Here is a 20,944-nt window from a genome sequence, read left to right as displayed (position 1 = left end):
TTTTTTTTTTTTTTTTTTTTTTTTTTTTGTTAAATAAAAAAAAAATTTGGAAAATTATTTCATACGTAGCGATAGGTGCAAACAAACCCCTCCCACCACCGTCACCATGCATGACGTTCATCACAAACAACCTTTGCAACTGCCACCTGTCACTCTCCTGTTGGTCTGTTACCTTTTTACATCTCAGTCCTCCTCATACTCTAATTATCTAATTTCCTTCCATGTTCACCTAATTCTTTAAAAAAAAAAAAAAAAAAAAAAACATTTTTGAATCTGAAATTAAAAAGGCTTCCCTCGACGTTTTCGACTTTCTCGTGCAAGCCTTCACCTACAAATACGATGCCTCCAACGTCCAAGGTTGGTTTCTTGAGAGCAGTGATTGCTATCAATGTTATAACCTCAATGAAAAAGACAGACAAGGGGCGACCCTCAAGTAGGCTCATCCAACCATGTTTAGCCCAAGAATGAGTGCATTGAAAATAAATCAAGACATACACAAAATTCAAGAGAACGAGGCGACATGAATATCAAGACAAGCACAAAAAGAGCCGAGTAGGATCCCCAGGCCATAACAACAAAAGTTGAGAGTTTAAATACGAATTTCAGCATGTGACTCGAGAATTAAATTCGTCAATAAGAAAGATGAAAGCTCACTAAAATATTAGTGGAAGCGATCAATAATTATATGGAAGATCAAGAATCAAAATCTATTATCTCGATACCTTGTACAGAGCTGTATAGACCTATTAGAAAGAGTTATTCATGAAATTATAATTAATAATGGTGTGAGTTAGGTGATGAAAGGGCCCTTAAACCTTAATTCATCCAATCAGCTTCACCCTTACTTTCTCTGTAAGAAATAATTAAAAAATTAAAAAAAAATATTTATATAAATACATAAATAAAAATTAGGTGCTTTAAGTATCCATCCCATTTTTGAAGTTATATGCCAACTTACTTAGGTCAACAACAAACATAATAATCAAAAGTAGAAAAATGACAGCGAAGGGTAATCTAATTCCCAAAAATTACCCTCACATTAGTTTTGAGCCAACATTTAAGAAAATAAAGATTCATTTATTGCCTTAATTGGGTTAATTTAACGAAATATATCCCCCTATTGTCCTAATTTCACGATTATGTCCTTAATTACTGATAATCTAACATAAATAAAATTGATGATGTCCCTAAAATTTTAATTTAGCAATTGGGTTTTAAAAAAAAATGTCGAACAAAAAAATGTTTTTTTAAAGTTTAGAGATCAAATAGACATAGATATGAACGGCGGGTATGAACGGCGTCGTGAGATGAATATTGATGAAGAAGCAACTTGAGATGTCTATATGTCCTGTCCTTAAACTCACTCTTGGGCGCCCTCATCTCTCGATTCAGCTGAGTTGAAGCTCCAACTTTGTGAGGTACTTTGTCTTAGAAGTGCTAACATGCCTAGTTCTTAGGCTTTTGAGCCATAAAAGAAGTGTTGATCATGTTGCTTTTTTGAGTTCATTTCTTCTTTTTTGCCTTCTCTGTGCTTCAAGTTATGACTGAGTTGATTGACAACTCTTGCTTAACAGCAACCTCAACCACTTCTCTAACTACTGTTCCTTTAACTCTAATTATTCTATACCATCATCTCTCCCGTTGGGGTTTTGAGTTTTGAGTTTTGACCACTTTTTCTGTCTATATATTCTCTGCTTTTTGCTTTTTTGCTTCTGCTTTGGCTTGTTTCTCTCCAGTTTTGTAGCTTTTTTGTGTTTGTTTTGTTTGTAGTTCAGATGTTTTAGAGCTGTTTTTGTGTGCAAAACGGAGCAATGGGCACTTTCCCGCTTGAAACAAGACATAGATTGCCTGCATCCATGTAAGTTTTTGCTTTCATCTTCATAGCTCTGTTTGTAAAGGATGGATTTCATTCCTAATCCAATTGGTACAGGCCTGTCATGCGTGACGGGTGATGCGTAATGAGTCAAAATAAACAATATTTACTGGAAGTGGGTTTGGTTTGTTATAAATGGTATCAGAGCCAGACACTAGGTGGTGTGCCAGTGAAGATGTTGGCCCCTAAGAAAGGTGGATTGTGAGATCCTACTTCGGTTGGAGAGGGGAACGAAACATTCTTTATAAGGGTCTGGAAACCTCTCCCTAGTAAACATGTTTTAAAACCGTGAGGCTGATGACGATAGGTAACGGGCTAAACACTGAGAAGTGTGCTAGCCAAGACACTGAGTCCCTAAGGGGGTGGATTGTGAGATCCCACTTCAATTGGAGAGGAGAACGAAGCATTTTCATAAGGGTGTGGAAACTTATTCCTAATAGACGCAATACGTAATGGGCCAAAGCAGACTATATCTGCTCGTGGTAGGCTTGGGCTATTACAAATGGCATTAGAGTCAAACACTGAACCGTGTGTAGCGAGGACGGGTGGATTGTGAGATTTCACATTGTAGAGGAAAATGGAACATTTTTTATAAGGGTGTGGAAACCTCTCCCTAGTAGAGTGTTTTAAAACTGTAAAGCTGACAACGATACGAGCCAAAACAGACAATATCTACTGGTGGTGGTGGGCTTGGGTTGCTACATTTTCATGTCTACTGATCTATCTGAAATGCCGTGAAACTAGCGATTACGTGTATAAACGTTCTGACATCAAATCTATTTTCTTTATGGCATATTCCAAAAGAAAACTGCAAAGAAGCAAAGTGAAAGATCTGGAAAAGCCCTTAAACTTATCAACCCATGAAAGATTTTCAAGATGCAGGCTTCCTCTCTTGAAACTTGTTCTTCTGTTTGCTGTTTCCGGCACTTTTGTCACACTTTTATACTCTCCTGATGTAAACAACCACATATCAAACACAGCTTCTGGGTATGCTTTGTTCTCCTTCTGCTCTTAATTCTGCAGTTTCTAGATTCAAAACAGGCTGAAACTTGCTTATTTTCAGGCAAAAGTTTGTGAATCGGTGGATATGGGGCGGCCTGGATCTTCGATACGTATCTCGTCTCGACATCGTTTGGAACGATGTCGTTGAAGTTCTTGATAAGTTAGGAGACAAAAAGGAGTATCAAGGCATTGGGCTCTTGAACTTCAACAAGAGTGAAGTTATCAATTGGAAGCAGCTCAATCCTGATGCAGAACACACTGAGCTGCATTTGGACTATGCTGAGGAGAATGTGACATGGGATTCCTTATATCCTGAATGGATTGATGAGGAAGAGGAAGCTGAAGTTCCCATTTGCCCGTCTTTGCCGAAGCTACGAGCGCCCGGGAAACGACTCGATCTGATCGTCGTTAAACTTCCTTGTCGAAATGAGGGCAATTGGTCTAGAGATGTAGCTAGGCTTCACTTGCAGCTTGCAGCTGCTAATGTTGCAGCCTCTGCTAAAGGAAACTATCCTGTCCATTTGCTTTTCATCACAAACTGCTTCCCTATACCGAACTTGTTTACGTGCAAGGATCTCGTTGCACGCCGTGGTAACGCGTGGCTGTACCGACCAAACTTGAGCGTGATCCGAGATAAACTCCAGCTCCCAATTGGTTCTTGTGAACTTGCACTTCCCTTAAAGGGCAAAGGTCAGTCCTATTACACAACTTTGCTCCACAAACACTTTTGCTTCAACTAATCTAAGAACTTATCTTGCCAACACAGAGGTTGCATACTCAGGTAATGTGCTACGAGAAGCATATGCTACAATCCTCCATTCAGCTCATGTTTATGTCTGTGGAGCAATCGCAGCAGCACAAAGCATTCGAATGTCGGGGTCGACACGGGACCTCGTGATCCTAGTCGACAAGTCAATCAGTTCATATCACAAGAGTGGCCTAGAGGCAGCTGGTTGGAAAATAAGAACAATGGAAAGAATCAGGAATCCAAAAGCAGAGAAAGATGCATACAATGAATGGAACTACAGCAAATTCAGGCTATGGCAGCTAACAGATTATGACAAGATCATCTTCATCGACGCCGACCTTCTAATCTTTCGAAACATCGATTTCTTATTCGGAATGCCAGAGATCTCAGCAACAGGAAACAATGGCACCCTCTTCAATTCAGGAGTAATGCTCATAGAACCATCAAATTGTACATTCAAACTCCTAATGGATCATATCAATGAATTCGAATCCTACAATGGAGGTGATCAAGGATACTTAAATGAAGTATTCACATGGTGGCATAGAATCCCAAAACACATGAATTTCTTGAAGAACTTCTGGATGGGTGATGATGAAGAAACAAAACAAATGAAAACAAGGCTATTTGGGGCAGACCCACCAATCCTTTATGTTCTTCATTACTTGGGAAACAAGCCATGGATGTGCTTCAGAGATTATGACTGCAATTGGAATGTGGACATACTCCAAGAATTTGCAAGCGACGTTGCGCATCAACGATGGTGGAAGGTGCACGACCAAATGCCGGAGCTTCTGCAGCAATTTTGCTTGTTGAGATCGAAGCAAAAGGCCCAACTGGAGTGGGATAGAATCCAAGCGGAGATTGGGAATTACAGCGACGGCCATTGGAGGATCAAGGTTAAGGACAAGAGGTTGAAGCGATGCATTGACACCGTGTGTTCTTGGAAAGGGATGTTGAGGCATTGGGGCGAGACGAATTGGACTGATGATGAGTCTTATGCGCCGACGCCGCCGGCTATCAAGGCCGCCGCCCTCTCTGTTTGAACAATTTTCCGCCATTTTTGAAGATTCTGGTTGATGGGGTTGTGAAATCTTGAGCCGGAATTTGAAGAACTGAATCAAAATTTTCTCTTTTTTTATGTTGGATTTGAAGTGGATTTAGATTTAGTTGGTTTCTTGAAATTGGTGCTTCTTTAAGAACGATTGATATCACTCCAGAGTTGGATCATGGGTTCTTAGTTTATATGATGAGAAAGAAAAAAAAAAAAAAGATTTCTTTTTTCCAAAAATACAAATTTAGTTATTCAACTATACATACTTCATAAATTTATGTATTTTATTTTTTTATTTACATGAACCTATTCAACTATTCAACTATTCAACTATTTATTTACATGAACCTAACATTTCTCATTTTTTTTATTTTTTATTTTTACATTCCATTTGTCGATTTATTTGAAATTATATTGAGTTAAAAGATACTCGATATTCTCCTTTTTTTTTTCTCTCATCTATTCATAAAAGTGGTTATCAAGCCAACTGCAAACAATAAATGTGTTGAGCTCAATATGGCTTGATCGACAGAGAATTGCGTCTCGACTCGTATATTTTAATAGATGATGTTAGTAAGTAGGTTCAAAATTATCTTGTTAGAGACTCACAAGAATATTTTTTTTATTTAAATTATACTATTTTTTAGCTAAGTTAATTTAGTATATAAATACCAAGAGAATGACATTATCTAAACTTTAAATGTTTCAAAAATTAAATAAATTTCGTCTATCAAATCTTATGGTAATTACTTTATCACCATATCATCTTAATTTTTTAAAATTTTATTTCTCCCTTCTCGTGTATGTTTTTTTATTATTCTTTTTTCGATCTTAATTGTCAATTATCAATCATGAAACTCGTAAATTGAATAATGAATTAGTAGGTGGTCTAAGTTTGAGCCGTTTCCTTATTTGTTTTATAATTTACCCTAAAAATTATATGTTTAGGGGAGAAAAAAAAAACATGAAGTCACTCAAGAACAATTAGATGAATTTTTTAAGGAAGAAAAAGAAAAAAAAGGAAAAAAAGAAAAGAAAAAAAAGGAAAATATATCGGGGGAAAAGAAAACTGTGTGTTCGCCCCCAAAGTCTTTGAACCCTTTTTCGCCCATAGCTACTACCTTACTCTTCGTCTTCCTCCCACTCACTCTGCAACACAAGATGCTCAAAATATCCGCTCTGAAGATTTAGCTTAGCTTACAGTACGCCTGTATTCTTCTTCAATCATATTCTAGGGTTTACACCGTCGCCGCTTTCTGCCGGAACCTTTCTTCTTTCATGTGAGTTCTATGTTTCCCTCTTCCTTTAATCTTCTGCAATTTTGTTATGTTCATGTTTTCAGTTCTGGGTTTTGATCTCTTACTCGTCTTGTCTGAGACTGTATGTGCTGCGAGGTTCTTCCACTTCAAAGTTTGGACCTTTCCGATTATTACTCCCCATGTCCCCAACGCATATAAATACGCTCTTCTTGGTTTTAGTTTTGCTTTCGCAACTGTAGTTTTCTTCTGTGCTCGAGATTGTTTGTGATTGTGTGTATCTTTGGGAATCGATGACTTGGGATTGAGTTTTTTTTTTCCCCTTCTGCTGAAGTATTTCAAATGAGAGATAACTTGTGAGAAACGGAGCTGATCTTTCCTTGGGAGTTTATTAAACTTGCATACGGCTCTAGTTCAACTGGATTTTTAGGCGAAGCTAAGTTGATATAGACTGAATAGTTGATGAGTCGAAGATGATCGTTTGGTGGCCAAAAAGAATGCTATATTTTGTTCTCCTGTTGACAAATGCTATACTAGGGAGTTGATAGAACTCTTATAGTTTATTTGATTGTCGAAAGTGATTTTTCTTACTGAAGAAAAGGTTAAGTGGCTTATGATTTTTGCCATGGAATTTAACCACACTTGTACTGCCTGATGGCTTTCCCACCAACGTAACACTTGTAGTTCAATTGAAAGTCCAGTCTCTTTTAGCATAGTTCTCAGTTCAGTCTCTTTTAGCTACTGCTCCAGATGCGACCATGACATTCCTATTTGGCTCCAAGTATTGGACATTGCCCCCCTTCTTGTTACCGTTGAAGGGAAGTTTCTTGATTGTTGTTTTAGAAGGATGGCGAGGACGCACATGATTTTTTAGCCTCTTTTAGTCTTTTTTTACAAGTGTAACTCCTCATGCCTGGACGGTACCTCGTGGAAGGATTTATTCAAATAATTATATTTAAAGGAAAATTGTTTCTAAGCACATCTCTTAGGTGCATACATGATTAAAATGAAGGCCGAATCATGTGCAGATTTTTAGTGCTTGTTAGTGCTGCAATGGACTCCTTTCCTTGATGTTGACATATACAGTAGAGTGGAATGCTCGTCCCTTGTTTATTTTATGGTAGAGGGAAATGTATGTACTTTTGAAGACCCAGCCTTTTAATTCCACAGAATGTGGTATTTTATATATATTTCTTTTAGAATATTGTATGACAGGTCTATGCAATTAAAATATTTGTAGTTTGATTGATTTTCTGTCGTAAGTTGTAAATTAGATATGATTATCATTTGTATTGCTTATTAAAACTTTAGGGTGAATCTTAAATGATTTAGCTACTGGTTCTATATATATTTTACTTTACCGCTTGCTTAAGTTGTAGGCTCTTTTTCCTGCCAAAGTTAATTGATTAGACCCCAACATATTAGGTGCCTTGATAGATGTCCTCTTCTGTAGTTAATGTATCACGTTGAGTGTGCTAATGTCAAAATATAATTTTATGCAGTATCTTCACGTGGTTGGTTGATGGAAAGATTAGCAAGGGTGTACAATAATAACTTATGGCAATGGCTTTCTGTTCCACCACAAGAGCAATTGGGCATTAGCACAAATTCATGGAACTAAGTCACCTTTTGTATACAAGCTTGTTTCGAAGGACCTTTATGAGAAAACTATAGCTCATCAAACACATTGGGAATGAATCATGGATTACCTGAGTTGTGATAAATTACATGGTGAAGGGAGGGATGTATTCATCATAAAATGACTTTAGAACTTAATAGTCCTTGAAGAGTACATATGGTTTGTATGAAGAGTTACCAAGAGTAATAGTTCAATTGGTCTATCCTTATGGATGTCGTCCACTTCGAGCATTGTAATTGTACCCTGAATGACAATGTAACTTGCGAAATGAGCAACTCCCATCTACTTTTGTGACCTTTAAGTGGCTTTGTCATGGTTTGCTTGTTTGCTACATTGTCTATCCCTTGTACTAATAGTGACTAATGTTCCATACCTTATCGTTTTTCGATCTTCAAGCAACCAAAGCGACAAATATGGTGGATAAAATGCGGGGGGTTGATCTCCACAAAGAAGAGAAGCCATGTTTGCCACTAAGTTTTTCTAACTGGAGGACATAATTTTCACTTTGAAGTTTGGAGGAAAATTTAAGCAAACAAGCTTCTTTGGTGACGGTGTTGAACTAAGAGGTCAACAAGATGAGAGATTTTTGGGTTAGAGACAGAGAGTGTGAAGGTGTTTCATCTCGTACGATTTTTTTTGCTCGATTTCCATGTGAGAGTTCATTAAAGACAATGGGAAAAATCTTGTTGGTCTATGGTATTCGAGCGGATGGAGTGGTTCCATTGAGTAAGTTGGTTGACGTTGGTCATGGTGGTTGAAGTAAAAACAGGCACTTAGCAATTAGGGAGAGAACATTTTGAGGGATCTAACCGTACCAAACAATGATCGATATAGAAATAACTGCTCAGTGATAAGAGGAGAGAGCATTTTGAGTGATCTAACTAGGGATGTTCAAAGGAATTCCAAAAATCAGACTGACTGATGAAACCGACCAAGTTGGTCAATGTTTTGCATTATACTAAACTGGCCAATTGGTTGGTTGGAGTAAAAAAAAATGAAAACATCACTGACCGATCAGTCGATCGAATAATACAAGAATAATTAATAGGAGAGAAAATATGGGTTCATGGTTACTTCCATTTCTCATTAATGCTATTATTGACGAGGGTTTTGAAAAGAAGAGGGCATCCAGGATTTAAAAAATAAACGATATTTTCCCATCATCTTTCTCCTCTCCTCCTACACGACTTCTCTTTTCCTAATTTCTCATTTTCTTCTCTCTTCTCCTCTCTCCACTTTGTCTTACCTGTTCTCTCTCTTCTCTTCCCTCCTCCCATTGGCCACTGACACCAACACCAACCTATCGATGAACACCTGAGTTCTAACATAAGTCAATTTATGCTCCTATTCTAGTAAAGGATGTAAGTAAGCTTTTTATGGAAACACCAAAATGAACGTTAAATATTTTGGGGTACACTAGGATCATTCTTTAGTCCACTTTTTGAAAAGTTTGCTAATGATTCTGAAAAATGCATGCCCTTCCTATGATGTTTCTTTTAAGAATACCATAACACGTGAGGGTAGAGGTTCAAATTTACGACTTGAGCTATGCTCATGTTGGTCATGTCCTTTCAATGTTAGTCTCGGTTTGTACGTTTTTAGTAAGATAAGGTGATCTGTCATGAAGCTTCTAAGTTGTTATAGTGGACTCGGGAGAACAAAGTGATTCCTTTGCTTGTTTCAACAGAAAATACTTTTAAGAAGGAATGAATTGAATCTAGGGATCACATGAGCTTTGGCTTTAAAAAATGCAGTCAAGAATCTTTACGTCCATTTTAATTCTTGCTTCGGTTGTGTAGGTTCCTGCGGAATTCGATCCTTTTGCAGCATCAAACAATGTGATGCTTAGGAATTATTTGTTTGGCATGGAAGATTATGTGAAACTTGAAAATCCATGGACACCTATGCTTACTTGATTTTTTTACCCTTCTATCTGGATGAAAAATAAGTATGTCATAACTTTTTGATTGAGTGTATGGAAACTTGTGTGTACGGCAACTGTTTGTAGGGTCTGGTTTCGTCAACATTGCATATGGTCTTTGATTGTGTGGAGCAACTCGTGCTTATGGAAACTTTAGGTCACAGTATAATGTCCTGCCGTGCCTCTCTTTGTGTGCTTGCTTGATTTTTCTCGTTGCGCATGATATTAATGCTATCTTAGTTAACACGGAATGCCATTGCTTTTATATCCTTGGAATTTCTCATCCCGATGGGTTTTTTTTTCTTCATATATCTGGCTAAACTTTTTATAGTGATCACAAGTTGGAAATTCTCCAGCTTCCCGCAAATAACTTTTTCTTGAAGTTGTTCCTACAAGCTTCTTTTGATTTGAAACGCATCTAACATTTTTTGAAGTATTGGTTGATAGGTAGCAGTATTTAGCGGCAGGAAATTTTGTTATATTGTGAAATATTAGTTATTTGTGAATTATGTAACATAACAACTAAGGGAAGATATAAAGCTCCTCCACTAATATATAACTGATTACAAGTGAGAATATTCATGTTAAATACAAAAGGCTTGGGAAATGAAATGTTGTTTTTTGTTATTCTTGTGAGATGATTTTATTACATATTGGGTTTCTCTTCTACCTGCAAGTGGAGGGATTCCATCTCATTTAGTGTTAATGTGCCAGATGATTCCAATTGAGGTCAAATTGTCTCTGAATTTCGATAGGGTCATGTGGCCTAATCTATTATTTTCCAAATATCAACCAATTCAATATATATTATATGTATGACTTGGACTTGACAACAAGGTGGTGAGGACTCGTCATTAAAATTAACTTATTTTCATCCTGCCTTCAGATTTTACTGTATCCAGGAGAACATCCTTAGTGTTATGAGTGGAAGTGGCAGAAAACGCTCGTCAAAGTGGGATTTGAGAGAAGAATCAAGACCTGGTTGGATTTCTCCCGAACTTGCAAGTGATGATGGTTCCAAGCGGTCTGGTATGGAGACCACCAATACTGTTTCAAAATCCAAGAAAGATTGGGGATTGCTGTCAAAGGAACCTTTATCTGAAACCAGAGATTCACATAAGGAGGATTACACTAATAAAGGCTATAATAAAAATATGGAAGGCACTGCTGAGTGGGATGCTGACAAAAGCTACAGCACAAGAATGTCTCCTGGTTTAGATGGATGGAGAAGACATAGCTCTAACCCGTCGGATAGAAATGATTGGAGCAGGTCAGTGAGGTTAGATACACTGGTATTAGCTGAGCTTATATTAACATCGTCATCATGAAAGTATTCAATCTCAAATTTTGTTGCTGAAGTCATTTCTTGATGAGTTATTCAAATCTCTGAAGTTTGATCCTGAATTTTCATGTTTGTATATGCATCCATTTTGTTCATATGCATTAGTCATCTGGATTTATGTTATTTCTATTAGGATTGGTTAGTTTTGCAATTTCATTATTCTTTAAACTTGTTTGTTTTAATTGTGTTTCAGGGGTAGGAGTAGAAGCAGGAGTTGGAGTAGAAGTCGGAGTAGAAGTAGAACTCCTCCTCGTAGTTTTAAGCGGGACTCAGGATTTCATGATAGGAACAGAAACAGAACCCGTGTTTCAACTCAATTGTGCAGAGATTTTGCTTCTGGCAGATGCAGGCGAGGTGGTGGTTGTCCATTTCTTCATGCAGAAAATCAAAATCTGGATGACAGCTGGGAAAGTCGGAACAAGAAGGGGGGCCGATCCTTAAGATCAACTCCCCATGATTTTAGGGACTATTCCAGGAGTGGAAGGTCAGCTGCTCCTTGTACCGACTTTGTGAAGGGAAGGTGTCATAGGGGAGAATCTTGCAAGTATCCTCACGACAGTGGATTTCATGAACTATCACGAGGTTCTTCAAATGATATTAGTAGAGACAGGGAAAATGATAGGAGTAAAGAAGCATATTTATCACGTGGTGAGCGTGAACCTTCCAGTAGCAGTCTTGTTATCTGTAATTTTTTTGCTGCTGGAACTTGTCGTAATGGAAAAAATTGTAAGTATTCTCATCAGAGCCAGCCATGTGCGAGTCTAGAGAGGAAGTCGAGTGCTGATAGATGGGAACAAGTCGAATGTTCAGATGGTAGGGAACGGTTGTGGGATGGCTCAAAATCAAATGAGTTGGCTAGTGGTTCAGATTTTACTCAGTTGAGAGAGGAAAAAAACAAACAAATTGCTAGTCAAGAATCAAGATATACATGGCCTTCGGAACTAAAAGGAGGTCATAGTTTGAATAACGAGAGCAAAATTCAGTGGGATCAAGCTGCTAGCATCAAGACAGTTCAGAACAGCAAGAATGATACCATTCTGAGCAAGCCTGAGGATGCTGGTGGTTGCATAGGCACTTCTGATTCAAGAGGTCACAGAAAGTGGCCTAGTGATGATATGGAGATGTCTCCTGATTGGCACTTCCCGGTGCAACCATCGAATCACGTGGTGAAAGGAGATTGCAACATTATTCTGGATTCTGGCTCTCAAACTTCCATGGCTTTAGCCACTCTCAGCCATGCGATAGTTCAAGAAGCTTTGGCTAAGAAGCAAGACGTTACCATAGAGCCTCTGACAGTTGATAATACTCATTTTAGGCAAAACCATAATTTAACAAAAGATGTTACTATGGCATCAGCATTCAATGATAAGATAACAATTGACAAAACTATTGCTTCACATGCTGAAGGCAATCCTTCTGGTAACATTGTCCTTGGACAAAAAATGGCATATCACACCGACCATCCAGGCGGAAGTGTAATGAATCCAAACGTTGCAGATGGCATTTTCAGAGTCAAACCACGAGAGGACGATAGGAGCATGCCAGGGATTAATCCTGTAACAACTATCACTCCGAACATGGTAACCAGTGAACAAATTACCCAATTAACTAACCTTTCCGTTTCTCTTGCTCAATATTTTGGAAATGTGCAACCATTGCCTCAATTATATGCCTCCCTTAGTGCACATAATGTGTCAGAAATACCTTCCTTCCCTTATACTGATGCACCAGTCGGTGCTTTGGGTACGTTGATGAAGACAAGTCCTATAATTGAATGCTCGAAGCAACATGACTCTACTGTCTGCAATAGCTTAGAGGTGAAGAAGCTTGAAGCCACTAAAATACCTTCAGACTCTTTACTGAATTTCATTGGACAGAAAAGCATGACAGATGCGAAGGATGAAGTACAGCTACCAATTTTTCCTCTATCATCCGATCCTTCTAACAAGATTGTCATCTCTGCAAAAGAAACTCCGAATGAGAGTGATGCAATAAATCATGGGAAGCGAGCCGCTGAAGGTGAGGCTAACAACAAGAAGAATGGTGATGGGGATAATGAAAACAGGACTGAAGCAGGGGCGAATGAGGATTCTGAAGAGAATGATACTACAGAAAATGCGAATGGAAATGATGGGGTCCATGACAAGAAGAAAGGTAAGGATACTAAGGGAATTCGTGCTTTTAAATTCGCACTCGTGGAGTTCGTCAAGGAGCTTCTAAAACCTACATGGAAGGAAGGTCATATCAGCAAAGATGTTTATAAGACCATAGTCAAGAAAGTGGTGGACAAAGTGACAGGTACCCTGCAGGGGGGTCATATTCCTCAAACGCAGGAGAAAATTGATCAGTATCTTTCATTTTCAAAATCAAAGCTCACTAAACTTGTCCAGGTAACAAATTTCTTTTCAACTTTCTCTTCCTATCATTCTTCTTTTCTATTTTATGCTTTGCACTGGACATGGACTATTTTGTTTCGTTTATCATATATATATATATACACACACACACATTTTCATCTTACTTTACAGTACTGACTGCTGCTTTTTATAATTTGTTATTCCTTCTGAAGGCCTCATGTGTTCTTTTAATAAACAAATTAGATGCCTTAATTACGCCAGTGTAGTAGCAGCTCTGGTAGGATCATTAGCATTAAACATGCTTTATCAGCATTGTTTTGCTTATTTACTTAATAACCCTTCCCGAAAACTTTCCATCATCTCCTCGGTTATTTGTTTGTGAGAGTGCTACACTTTTTTGATATTTTTTTTTAAAGTTATTCTCCCTCCTGTCCTTATTATAGCTGGGTGTTCTATTTCCAGTTTGTTTGGGGCGGTCGTTCGTAGTCTCTTAATCCATCATAATCTTTTCTTTTTTTTTTGTTAGTAATTGTATCCTTGTTTGATTTTATGTTTGTCCCCTTCCTAGACTTGTTATTTCTTCTCTTCTTTTTGGAAGCTTAAAATTTAAAATCTCGAAGAAGGTTCGTTTTTTCACTTGGTCAGTAGCCTTGGGAAGGATTAGCACTTTAGACATTTTGTGGGGATCCTCCAAAAGGAAGAATTACCTAAAATCTAAAAACAGGTGGTTGTTTTAGATAAGTGCATCGTACGCTGCCAAGTTTTGGTTGCACAACAGGTGGTTGTTTTAGAAAGCAGCGTAACTGGTCAAAGTGGGATGCGAGCATTGGTTTTAGGCTAATTATTTGTAATGAAAACCTTTTTTTTCTTTTGGTATTTCTTAGTTAGTGAGTGTTAGAGCACCCACTTGTGGAATAAGTACATATCATGTTCTGCTGTTTCTTACATTTATTTTACGTTCATATGATTAGTACAAGTCCATTATGAAATGTGAATAGATAACATATAATTATGAATGTTAATTCTTACGGTTCCTGATCCATTCCAATACACAATGCACATTAGGTTAGAGTAATCATTCACATTTTAATTAATAATTTGACTGCATTTCTATGTTTTTTTTTTAAGATTGATGAAAATAAAGTTGGAGCAATACAAGAATGGTCTAACCCCTCAACAGGTAGAGAAGTACAGAATTTTATGATCTCGCAGCATTTTATAGAACAAGTGCAATGCCTAAAGAAGGGGAACTCAATTAAAGTCCGTCCAAGCCCACTGCTAACAGATATTGTCTGCTTTGGGCCATTACGCATCGCCGTTAGCCTCAGGATTTTAAAATGCGTCTACTAGGTAGAGGTTTCCACACCCTTATAAGGAATGTTTAGTTCCCCTCTCCAACCAATGTGGGATCTCACAATCCACTCTCCTTGGGAGTCCAGCGTCCTCACTGATACACCGCCTGGTGTCTAGCTCTGATTTCATTTGTAACAATCCAAGTTCATTGCTAGCAGATATTGTCCGCTTTGGCCCATCACATATCGCCGTCAATCTCACGGTTTTAAAACGCGCCTACTAGGGAGAGGTTTCCACACCCTTATAAGGAATGTTTCGTTCTCCTCTCCAACCAGTTTGAGGTCTCACATGTTACGATCAATGCTTATGAGGGCTTTAAATGTTGGGAGCATTATTCGCTTGGCTGGGTATTTATCCCTGTAAGCAATCATTAGAAGTCAAGGTACTTGAATTCTCAAAATAATCTTAACAGATTCATCCAACATGGCTTTCATTCATCTTAAGGTTGGCTTCTCCATTACGACACGCGTCGAAAGAGTTGCAAACCCAAGTCTGTTGTTGTGATTACTCGGATTGAAGAGCCTTCGTTTGATCCCTTCCTTAGGACAGAGGCCCCTTTCCCTTTTGTCCTTTAGGTTGTTTAGTTGGCCTGGCTTTCAGTTTCCTACCAATGATAGTAGCAATACTAACGATAAAAATGAAAATAAAGCGTTTCGCTAATGCATCGAATAATGTTTATCAGGTTGTCAAGAAAAGAATATCATTCTCAATGTGTTCGCAAAGCAACATTTATTATTGTTGGTTGATATAGCAAAAATGGCTTGCGATGCTGCTAGAGACTATTATGTGCGACAGTATTTTTCAGCTATCATGGATAATCATACTGTGAAATAATCTTGGGTCATACTTGAAGCTTAGCACTATGTGCCATCCGCGAATTAATGGCCTAATGAAACTCACAAATCATTAGAAGACTTTGTTAGATGTTCGTGCTCACCTGAGTTTAATGTACTTTCTTACATCAACTGATGTTATATCTAAAGTGCAGTATAAAATCCATTAGAGGGTCATGCAAAACTTGACTGGAACGCATCGAACTTGTGCAGCAGTCTACTAATAGGAAAAAAAAACTTGAAAAGGGTGACTTGATAGAGCTATCTTAGTCTTTTTTTGAAGATCCATTTGAAAGCACATCGTTTTATGGTCATTGTTCTTATGTTGTGTGGCATATTCATTCTTGATAAAGTGATGTATTTGGTTCAGTCTCTTTTAAGAGTTCTGTTGCTGATCTTTCCAGATTAGAATTCTCTATGTTTCTTCCTCTATGTTTGAGTTGAGACTGTTATTTCTGTATAAAACGTTTCGTTTCCTTGTCAGGCATACGTGGACAGAGTTCAGAAGACGAGTTGACGAGGCGAGGTTGTCGAAGAACATCATATTTTTTCTTTTATATAAATCCTGTGTACTAATTTGATAGAATGATGCAGCATTCTGAATGATGTTTATCATGTCTTACTAATGTAGTGTAATGTATGTCCCTATTAGCAGTCTTAGGTACACCTTTCTTTCTTCTGCCTTCTGCAAATTTGTTGCTTTTAGTTTGTGCATTCTTCATCTTTTATTGTTGTATGAATGGCTACCACTTTTCCAGGACCTCATTCTTCGCCAAGGCCTTGCAATTTTTTTTTTCTTTTTATAAATAATTTTATTTGTTTGTTTGTTTGGGTTGAATCGACTCAGTTTATCGCCTATGGTGTTGGTAGGGTCGGGACTGTGGGTGATCCTTTTATACTCTTGTTAGAAGTGAATTGTCTCTCGTGTGTGAGCATGGAGCGTGAACAATTGTTATTCTATGTTTCAAGTTTGGAATGGACGATCGCCTTCGTTTCAAATCAAATAATTGTGTTCGTTTCAATTGCTAGAATCAAACGATATGGTATGAACCATACTTATTCATTTTAAACAACTTGGAATGACACATTTCCATGGTGACAATGACTTGGTGTATTGGAGATAAAACGAGGAGGTCGGAGGAGGAAATCAGAGAAAAGAAGGGAGAAGGAGGATAAAAACACGTATGTTAAACGCATATTTACCCGAATCGAGTGAATTCAAATACAAAAACAATTCAAATTGTTTATGAAACAAACAATATACCCAATAATGAATGAGTTTGTGAAGGGTAGAAGAGTGTAAGGATGTGTTAGTCAGAGCACAGATTAGGAGGAGGAGGAGGGGCAGTGGGGTGCACAAATTTTGTAAATTGATATCAATGACTTTAAATGCATGCTTTTCTGTTCCTTTCCCTATTTACCTTACCCTTCCATTTTTCTTTGCTCTTTTCAGTCAATTTTCTCTTCCAAAAAGCATCCAACCAATAACAATATGGTGTGGGAAAAGTGGTTAGTCTTACGCGTCTCGGGTCTTTACAAAAATTCAAAATATTCATACTTGAGATTAGAACGAACGGTCTTAATTAGTGAATAAGTGACTATTTTTTTTCTCTCTAAAGATTTACCTTATCTTTGTTTACGTCCCAGATAACAGAATCTCAATATAACAATAATATATCTCTACTCGGTTTAGGGCTAAGAAATTGTTAGTAAAGAAACTTGAAAATCGAAACAATAAACAAAAATCAAATGGGATTTTAGGTTTTCAATTTTAACATTTTTTTGTTCTAGCAGAGATTGGGAACATGTTGTGTACAAAAAAAGCTAAATTAGTATACCCTTTATGGCCTCCCTTTATGTTGACTCCATCACTTGATGGTCCTTGCCCTAAAGTCCTTCCTAACTTTTACAATACAACCAATAAATGGTCTAAGTCTTCAACCCTCCTACTCCATATCTAGGGTTTCTCCGGTAAGATTACGTCAATCGTAGCGATCGAGTGTCGCTTTGATCGCAATTATATGGTAAACTCTATGACATCAGGGATCATGATCTTAAAACTGTTATTTTCATCGAATTTTGATTAGCTGATTATATAATTAGACACTGACATAATAAATTTATCGTTGAAATTTTTTATCCATATAAATTGCTTTGCTTCGAAAAATTATTTATTAAAAGAAAGATGAGCGAATTTGTGTATTTCATGCAAGATAATAAATATGTTCTAAATGTGATGAATTTGAAAGTTTCTTTTTTTAGTTCGGCTATTAAAGCTTTATATAAATTTCATTAATTTCTCCAAACTTTTAGCTATAAATTTCGAAAACATGTTACACATAAATCATTCATGGCGTATAATTCAAACGCTCATGATTTCTCAGTAACCCGATTTAAAGCAAACCTCATATTGTTCAAGAACGAAACGAACACAAACCCTAATCAACAAGAACACGAAGCATTACAAAAATAGTCAAACCGAATCAAACAAGTACACATTTGGAAGCTAATGAAGAACTCATATCACTACAAAAAGTATAAGAACTAGTAGTATAGTGTATGTGTTTGAGGATAATGAAAAAAAGCTTACAAAACCCTAGCTGTGCCTAAAAATGGAGGCTCTGAAAACCCTAGAATGATTGCATTAGGGCATGCGCAAAATTGTATGAAAAACATGCCTCTTTTCAAATCTTTTCTCAATGATCTTAAAATTTTGAATCGAAAAACTATAAACCCTTTTGATCTCTTGATGATTTTATGAATTTGAATCAAAAACCAAAAACCCTTTTGATCTCTTGATGAGCTTAAGAATTTGAATAAAAAACTAAAAACCCTTTTGATCTCTTGATGATCTTATGAATTTGAATCTAAAACTAAAAACCCTTTTGATCTCTTGATGATCTTAAGAACTTGAATCAAAAACCAAAAACTCTTTTGATCTCTTGATGATCTTATGAACTTGAATCAAAAACTAAAAACCCTTTTGATCTCTTGATGATCTTGTGAATTTGATTAAAAAACCAAAAACCCTTTTGATCTCTTGATGATCTTATGAATTTGAATAAAAAACCAAAAACCCTTTTGATCTCTTGATGATCTTAAGAATTTGAATCAAAAATCAAAAACCCTTTTGATCTCTTCATGATCTTATGAACTTGAATCAAAAACTAAAAACCCTTTTGATCTCATGATGATCTTCATATCTAATTTGGAGTTAACCTAAAAAAATTGATACTTTAAAAGGTGATGACAAAAGAAAGCCCAGCAGATGGGGTAGCAGAAGATGAAGGAATATGGCAAGGCCTTTGATTACTAGGGGCAAAATCTTCCATAAAAAGGCACAAAATAATGTTAGCCCTAGATCACTCCTTTTTCTTCTTTACCCATCCAAATTTCTTGCCATTTTCTTCATCCCTTTCTCTTAACCATCTTTTTCACTTCTTCTACCACAAAAAACCCTCTTTCTTTGTGGCCTTTTATAGAATCATTTCAACTTCAATTCCCATACCCTAGTTTTCCTTCACCCCATCACCCTCTTCCATGGACCCCCATCACCTCCCAAACCCCTCTCCCCATCTCCAATTTTCCGCCCTCGACGATCCCGACATCGTTCACCTTCACCATGTTCACGAGCTCAGTTCTATTTGGCCGTCGTTGTTGTTGCCTCATCAACCGCTCCCTACCTCATCCACCCACCTGATGTCAGGCTACGGTATGTTTAAATAACATTACAAGAGTTCGAACACAAGATTTCGTGTTAAATCGTAATTTAAGTGAATTGGGCAGGTAATGATCAAGAAGAGCCAGAAGAAGAGCTTGGTGCTATGAAGGAGATGATGTACAAGATCGCCGCGATGCAGCCAGTCGATATCGACCCATCAACTATTCGAAAACCCAAGAGACGAAACGTTCGAATTAGCGACGACCCACAAAGCATTGCCGCTCGTCTTCGTCGAGAAAGAATCAGCGAAAAGATCAGAATTCTTCAAAGGCTCGTCCCCGGAGGAACAAAGATGGATACAGCTTCAATGCTAGATGAAGCCATTAGGTATGTCAAGTTCTTGAAAAGACAAATCCAATTTCTTCAGTCAACTCAGCCGAGCACCGGCGACAGCGCAGTCGCCGGAGGGTGGCCATTTCCATTCCATAAGGCTAATACTTCAAACTCCTCGTCCACTTCCATGGAAGCTACTCCAACCATTATGCCATCAGGATGGTGAGCATTAATATCAACCAAATTAAGTGTATGGTTGTGATTAATTACTAATCGATATGTTCGTAATCGTACGTTCAAATAGAATCGTAAGGATAAAACACTAAATCATCGACGTTTGAAACAACAATTTGATATGTTATGAACGAAAATCGAAGGTCTAAACGTAATTAAACGATTAAAATCATTGTTAACTTAAGGGAGGTGGAATAATGATTAGTGTATGCTAAGGTTACGTAGGATCATAATATGATATGTTAAAAAGGGAAGTATCATTTGGAGTGTTGAAGTATGGCAGGAAAGGTTGTTTGGCCGACTCTCCTTCTTGGAATTAACACTGACGTGAGGTCATCTTCAAAATCATTACAATTTTTATTTATTTTTTATTTTTTATTTTTTTTTCATGAATCTCCTCTTTGTCCCTCACAATATAGAATAAAGAGAGACTTAAAAGGTGAAGATTTTCAAGATATGTACTAAAAAGGAATAAGAGAATAAATGTATTGTTTTATGTCATTGTTTTGGTATATAAAATTCTTACATGATGCGGTAGGTTCTTTGAAAGTTCGAGTAGGGTCTAAGATCGTTAGGTGTACTGTAATTTATTAGTTTTAGCTCGTTGATTTTAATATGTAGTTGTTTTGCTGTAGCTCGATAGTAAAACTGTGGGATTTTACATGGGTTGGAGAGGGGAACGAAGCATTTTTTATAAGGGTGTGGAAACATCTTTGTTTTAAAAAACTGTGAGGCTTATGACGATACGTAACGGGTTAAAGTAGACAATATTTGCTAGCGGTGGGTTTGGGATGTTACAAATGGTATCAATGTGATGTCCCAGATTGGTTGGGGAGGAGAAAAAACTACCATTTATAAAAGTGTGGAAACCTTCCCCTAGCATAAGCGTTTTAAAGTCTTGAGGGGAAGGCAGAAAGAAAAAGCCTAAAGAGGACAATATCTGCTAGCGGTGGATTTGGGCTGTTACAATCAAAGTGAGACATGAGGCGATGTGCGAGCGAGAACACTAGGACACCAAGAGAGGTGGATTGTGAGATCCCACATCGTTGGAGAGAGAAACAAAACATTGCTTACAAGGTGTGGATCTGGGCCGTTACAATCACAATCAAAGTCAGACATGGGGCGGTGTGTGAGCGAGAACACTGGGCCCCCAAGAGAGGTGGATTGTGAGATCCCACATCGGTTGGAGAGAGGAACAAAACATTGCTTACAAGGTGTGGATCTGGGCTATTACAATCAAAGTCAGACATGGGGCGGTGTGCGAGTGAGAACACTGGGCCCCAAGAGAGGTGGATTGTGAGATCCCACATCGGTTGGAGAGAGGAACGAAACATTGCT

The 20,944-nt window shown here is 37.6% G+C and overlaps 3 protein-coding genes across 5 annotated transcripts; all 3 read left to right on the top strand.

The window, feature by feature from the left end:
• Positions 1-1,478: 1,478 nt before the first annotated feature.
• Positions 1,479-4,792, top strand: LOC111463117 (UDP-glucuronate:xylan alpha-glucuronosyltransferase 1-like). Its single transcript, XM_023106939.1, has 4 exons — positions 1,479-1,858; positions 2,678-2,860; positions 2,937-3,565; positions 3,642-4,792. Exons 1-4 carry the CDS (start codon positions 1,812-1,814, stop codon positions 4,667-4,669), a joined length of 1,887 nt encoding a protein of 628 aa, XP_022962707.1. The 5' UTR covers positions 1,479-1,811; the 3' UTR covers positions 4,670-4,792.
• A 943-nt stretch (positions 4,793-5,735) lies between these two features.
• On the top strand, positions 5,736-16,154 carry LOC111463115 (zinc finger CCCH domain-containing protein 38-like). Of its 2 annotated transcripts, none has more exons than XM_023106933.1 (4): positions 5,736-5,957; positions 10,380-10,772; positions 11,029-13,225; positions 15,863-16,154. In XM_023106933.1, the coding sequence occupies exons 2-4, from the start codon at positions 10,414-10,416 to the stop codon at positions 15,893-15,895; spliced, it is 2,589 nt and encodes an 862-aa protein (XP_022962701.1). In that variant the 5' UTR covers positions 5,736-5,957; positions 10,380-10,413; the 3' UTR covers positions 15,896-16,154. The 2 variants fall into 2 exon arrangements, with proteins under 2 accessions (XP_022962701.1, XP_022962702.1); XM_023106934.1 differs by having other exon boundaries at positions 5,737-5,957; positions 10,380-10,763.
• A 2,252-nt stretch (positions 16,155-18,406) lies between these two features.
• Positions 18,407-19,737, top strand: LOC111463119 (transcription factor HEC3-like). 2 transcript variants are annotated; one of them, XM_023106942.1, is made up of 2 exons: positions 18,407-19,090; positions 19,180-19,737. In XM_023106942.1, exons 1-2 carry the CDS (start codon positions 18,919-18,921, stop codon positions 19,596-19,598), a joined length of 591 nt encoding a protein of 196 aa, XP_022962710.1. In that variant the 5' UTR covers positions 18,407-18,918; the 3' UTR covers positions 19,599-19,737. The 2 variants fall into 2 exon arrangements, with proteins under 2 accessions (XP_022962710.1, XP_022962709.1); XM_023106941.1 differs by having other exon boundaries at positions 19,165-19,737.
• Positions 19,738-20,944: the final 1,207 nt, after the last annotated feature.

This window comes from Cucurbita moschata, unplaced genomic scaffold (genome assembly GCF_002738365.1).
Source record: "Cucurbita moschata cultivar Rifu unplaced genomic scaffold, Cmos_1.0 Cmo_Scf00028, whole genome shotgun sequence".
Taxonomy (NCBI): Eukaryota; Viridiplantae; Streptophyta; class Magnoliopsida; order Cucurbitales; family Cucurbitaceae; genus Cucurbita; species Cucurbita moschata.
This window is presented reverse-complemented; position numbering and strand designations above follow the sequence as displayed.